Raw genomic sequence first — 4,857 nt, 5'->3', positions numbered from 1 at the left:
GAATGGAAATATTGATATTTTATTTGTAAACATCATAATTATTTCACTAATTTCAGTTAATGTCATAAAACTAGCGAGCTGAGCCAGTAGTAGCGCTGAGTGTCGTGTAAATATGACTGAAGACGAGAAAAGACGAACCGTGACTTCGATCATTCAGTTCAAGTGATTCACTAACAACAACAGATCAACAGAGCCATTCATTTTCTACGGTGATGCATTGCTGCCACACACATTATTTTTTCCACTCAATTATGTCGTAATAATGAGATGTTATGTCGTTCTAACGACATATTTTCTCGTAATAACGACATCTTTTCTCGTTAAAACGACATATTTTCTGGTAATAACGAGATGTTTTCTCGTTAAAACGACATATTTTTTCTCATAATAACGACATTATGTCATAAAAACGACATGTTTTCCTGTTATTATAGATATATGGTAGGCTATATGTGAGCGAGCTAAGCGACTCCGCGCTGCTGTCGCCACAGTCTGACAAACGAGGATCTGCACGCTGCTGAAATGATTGAAATATACTGTTTTAAATGTATTTTAATGTAATGGTTTTAATTGTAGCGGCATGTTTATTAGGATTAATCTGCAATCTGTCTACAATATAGTGCTATCCAATAACTGCACTCAGACCCATGACTCCTTTAGGCTATGATCAGATCAAAACTGGGCTTAATATTTCCTTATTTGAATGACTGAAGTTTGATTTAACAACAAATCGAAATATGAACAAACAGAAATAAAGAGATTTTCTAATAGGCTAATAATCATAATAATAATAATAGCATAATAATAATAATAATTTATTATTAACCAAGAAGAGCAGTGTTGTGCTTCATATGAGATGTATATTTGCAAGAAATATAGCCTATACAACAGCCAGACAGTTTGAAGAAACGTTATTGTGATAATTTGCAGAGCGGTGCATGAGATGAACTCTTATTCTGTGTGATGGGATAGGCAGTAAAGACAGGCTGAGAGAAAAAGTGGCGTTTTTACGCACAAATAGCAAGCTAATTTTTTAACCCATGAACAAAAAATACTAAAAATCTAGCTTAATTTTCGTTTGCCCGTTTGCCAAACAGAACGAAATAATAATAATAATTATTATTATTATTTTCTTTTTGTTCGTATTTCGATTTGTTGTTAAATCAAACTTCAGTCATTCAAATAAGGAAATATTAAGCCCAGTTTTGATCTGATCATAGCCTAAAGGAGTCATGGGTCTGAGTGCAGTTATTGGATAGCACTATATTGTAGACAGATTGCAGATTAATCCTAATAAACATGCCGCTACAATTAAAACCATTACATTAAAATACATTTAAAACAGTATATTTCAATCATTTCAGCAGCGTGCAGATCCTCGTTTGTCAGACTGTGGCGACAGCAGCGCGGAGTCGCTTAGCTCGCTCACATATAGCCTACCATATATCTATAATAACAGGAAAACATGTCGTTTTTATGACATAATGTCGTTATTATGAGAAAAAATGTTGTTTTAACGAGAAAACATCTCGTTATTACGAGAAAAGATGACGTTTTAACGAGAAAACATCTCGTTATTACGACATAATTGAGTGGAAAAAAAATATATGTGTGTGGCAGCAATGCGTCACCGTAATTTTCGGATTTCGACATCGCTTGTAATGATTTTTAAAAACATGTATGGGTTAATGATTCAGTTTCGAAGCGCTAGCGCGAATCATTTGATTTAAATCCGGACTTCGGAACGAGTTCAGGACTTTTTTTTTTATTCAGATAGGAACTTCGAAGCTCTTATGAATCCGGAGCGGGTTCGTGAATCTTGTGATTCAGATCGAGACTTGGAGCGCGTATTGCGAATATTTTTTCCTGCCTTCTTTTTTTTATTAAACAGTAGAAAATATCAAACCATTAAGGCAGTACAGTTATAAAAACAACAACAAAAAAAAAAGTGTAGTTTCCATGTACTTGTCTGGATCGACTTTGAATAAAGAAAAGAGAGGTTCAGAGCCAGATTTTTGTTTATGCATGTGAAATTTAGCTAGCAGGAAACAAATTAATTAAGTTATATTTTCCTATATTAAAATAAAATTATGTACAGCGTGATTAAGACACCCCCTGCTGTAATATTGTTAGTTTTACATAATCAAATCTGTGTAATTATTGTCTGATAAATATGCTAACATAAAAACTTCTCTCTTTATGAATTATGAGTATGTTGGCGACCTACCATAGCTCTAAATAAAGCACACGGATGGGGTGTAGTGTCTCTCTCGCTCTGCCGTATGTGTGTTTGAATCCAGTCTGAAGGGCGAATCAGATTCATTCATCCGCAGCTTACGCAATGTTGAGTTCCTGTCAAAACTGCAAATGAAGCTTCATATCTGTATTACAGTATTTTATGATGTGACTGTACATCGAATGACAGATGACACAAAATAAACATGTCAAATCAGTCAGTTTATTTTCCATCATCCAAACACTCTTGATCTGTAAATCATAATCACACAAACTCCAGCAGTGAAACAAACAGTCTAACAACCTACTGTGCCAAAAATAACCAGCTGCACTTACAGCAGTGTTTAATCACAACATATAATCGTTGCAGTTAATAGTGTTCACCGTCTGTTTGATTACATGACATTATATATATATATATATATATATATATTTATTTATATTTATATATATATAACATTTCTGTCCCCCTCACTTCTGAAATGATGGCTACGCCCCTGCTCCAGTGTACTGGAGTAAATATTATAGCTTATATGGAGGGCTCTCTTATTCTGTTGTACAGTGGGAAGTTTAATCTATTTCATCATGGAACTAAAGCTTTAGACGGATACATTTCTAGTTATTCATCACCCATGAATGTCAGGATTTTTCTGTATGTAACCCGTCTCTTAGCACACTGTGTGAAAGTTACCATGTTTACTAGATTTACATGGCCATTACAGGGACATTAGATATACTGTAACTACACCAGTCGAGGTTAGTAAGTGATTGCATCACACTAGTCTGAGGTTATGTGACTAATGCTGCTGACAGAGCTTCAGTACTGAACCAGGATCATGTAAACAAGACCTCGGATGTGACACTTAGCCTTTAGCGAAAGGCTGTTCCAGTGAGGTGGATGTGATTATTCAGATATAACCTGCTGGTTGATAAATCCTCTGGAATATAAAGATCAGTGTGCTGCTGGGAAACGAGCTCTGGTTTCTGTCACTGGCGTTTGGGTCGGCCGTCGGGCTTGTATTTCACCAGAAGACCCAGAGACGCGAAACCAAACAGGAACGTCTGAGCGAACCACAGCAAGCGTGTGGACGTGCTGTCGATGCCTTTATCACTGCAGACACAAACATGCCACACACTGATTAGTTCAGCCAAAAATGAACATGTTAACTCCATTAATAATCCAGTATTCCGTAAGTACAGTAAGTTGACATAACGCACACAGAATTATCAGTCACACATCTGATGGTGTGTACTGCCACCTTGTGGTAGAAAAGATGAAACACCCCGATACTGTAAACCATCATTAAAAACACAGTGTCTTACCTGCAGACCTTCAGCACAAAAAGAGCCTCGAACAGATGGATGACCCACGTCAGAAACCATCTGAAACACAGCAAACATCATCAGCATCGGCGCTGAGCTCAGCGTGTGAATGCCGGCGCTCACTCACCCGTAATACAGCACAGGATAATGATAGTCCACCAAATGCTTGGCCAGAGCGCCCAGAGGACCCAGACTGCTGTAAGGGACGTCCTGAGGCCAGAACACCGTCCACTGGAAACCAATGAAACACAATCACTGCAGCGTATTTGTTGTATTTGTGAGGACCCGAGCTGACCAAACAGTTCATTGTGAAATGTTTGCACTTTGTAGAGTAAAGTACCGGCAGTTCAAGCATTTTCATAATATCTGATTCGTAAAAAAAGACTTTGATTCTCGAACTCATTCTTGTGGAGTACGGCCGCTGTTCACAATCACAGTCTGTGTCTGTCAGAAGACCGAAACATCTCCGATTAATCACGGTTTCAGCTGAGGGTCGCATGATTTCATAAGCCATCAGTGGTTCATCTGGAGGTTTGTGGGGATTTATGTTGTTATTTTGTAGGATAACTATCATTCTGTTATCCGGTTTAGTTTCATTCTCACTGTGGTAATCGTGTTATCATTGTGTGGTCACTACGGTGGTTGATCTCAGGTCAGTCCAGCTGATCCCAGATCAGCGTGAAGCGGTGAAAACCATCACTCTCAGTTCTGAGACTCTATTATACTCAACGAGCCTCGTTCAGCAAACAGCTGCAGACTGATTTCTCTGAAAACCATTCAGAAACATGACTGAATCTGAAGGATTTCCACAGTAACTGATCACATGTAAACCTTAATACATAATCAGATTAAACAAATATTAGACTATAGTACATTTTAAAATGCTCAGAATAAGAATAGTTACTTTTTCATAGATCACATGATTAGCTATTAATTCACACAGTGGCAGTAAATTACTCATCGTTTAATTTGCTCTAATTCTGTTTTTCTACCAATGCTTTATACATTTCTAAAGTCTTCCAGCTTTTCATCAGCAGTTCATTGATGAATCCCTGGCATAATGTAATGTTTAATACACTTCATAATGTTGACAACAAAGAATGGAATATATTTGAGGTCAAAAGTAATCCAAAAGTAGTCAGAATACATTACCTAATATGAGTAATACAATAAATTACTTTACAAACTATAATTTTGGTCATGTAATTTGTAATCAGACTACAATTTGTAAGTAATCGACCCAGCTGTGTGTGTGTGTGTATATATATATATATATATATATATATAATTATTATTCAT

At 36.7% G+C, this 4,857-nt stretch overlaps 1 protein-coding gene across 1 annotated transcript in view; it reads right to left on the bottom strand.

The window, feature by feature from the left end:
* Nucleotides 1–2,735: 2,735 nt before the first annotated feature.
* LOC107689576 (transmembrane protein 254-like) overlaps nucleotides 2,736–4,857 on the bottom strand; it is a 5,913-nt gene continuing 3,791 nt past the window's right edge. Inside the window, exons 2-4 of the mRNA XM_016487598.1 lie at nucleotides 3,686–3,789; nucleotides 3,559–3,618; nucleotides 2,736–3,346 (exon numbers count right to left, since the gene is read on the bottom strand). Of these exons, the coding sequence (XP_016343084.1) occupies nucleotides 3,223–3,346; nucleotides 3,559–3,618; nucleotides 3,686–3,789 (288 nt within the window). The 3' untranslated portion in view covers nucleotides 2,736–3,222. The remainder of the gene's footprint in view (nucleotides 3,347–3,558; nucleotides 3,619–3,685; nucleotides 3,790–4,857) is intronic.

This window comes from Sinocyclocheilus anshuiensis, unplaced genomic scaffold (genome assembly GCF_001515605.1).
Source record: "Sinocyclocheilus anshuiensis isolate Anshui unplaced genomic scaffold, SAMN03320099.WGS_v1.1 scaffold1629, whole genome shotgun sequence".
NCBI lineage: Eukaryota > Metazoa > Chordata > Actinopteri > Cypriniformes > Cyprinidae > Sinocyclocheilus > Sinocyclocheilus anshuiensis.
Note: the sequence above shows the minus strand (reverse complement) of the source record. Positions and strands in the feature narration are given on the sequence as shown.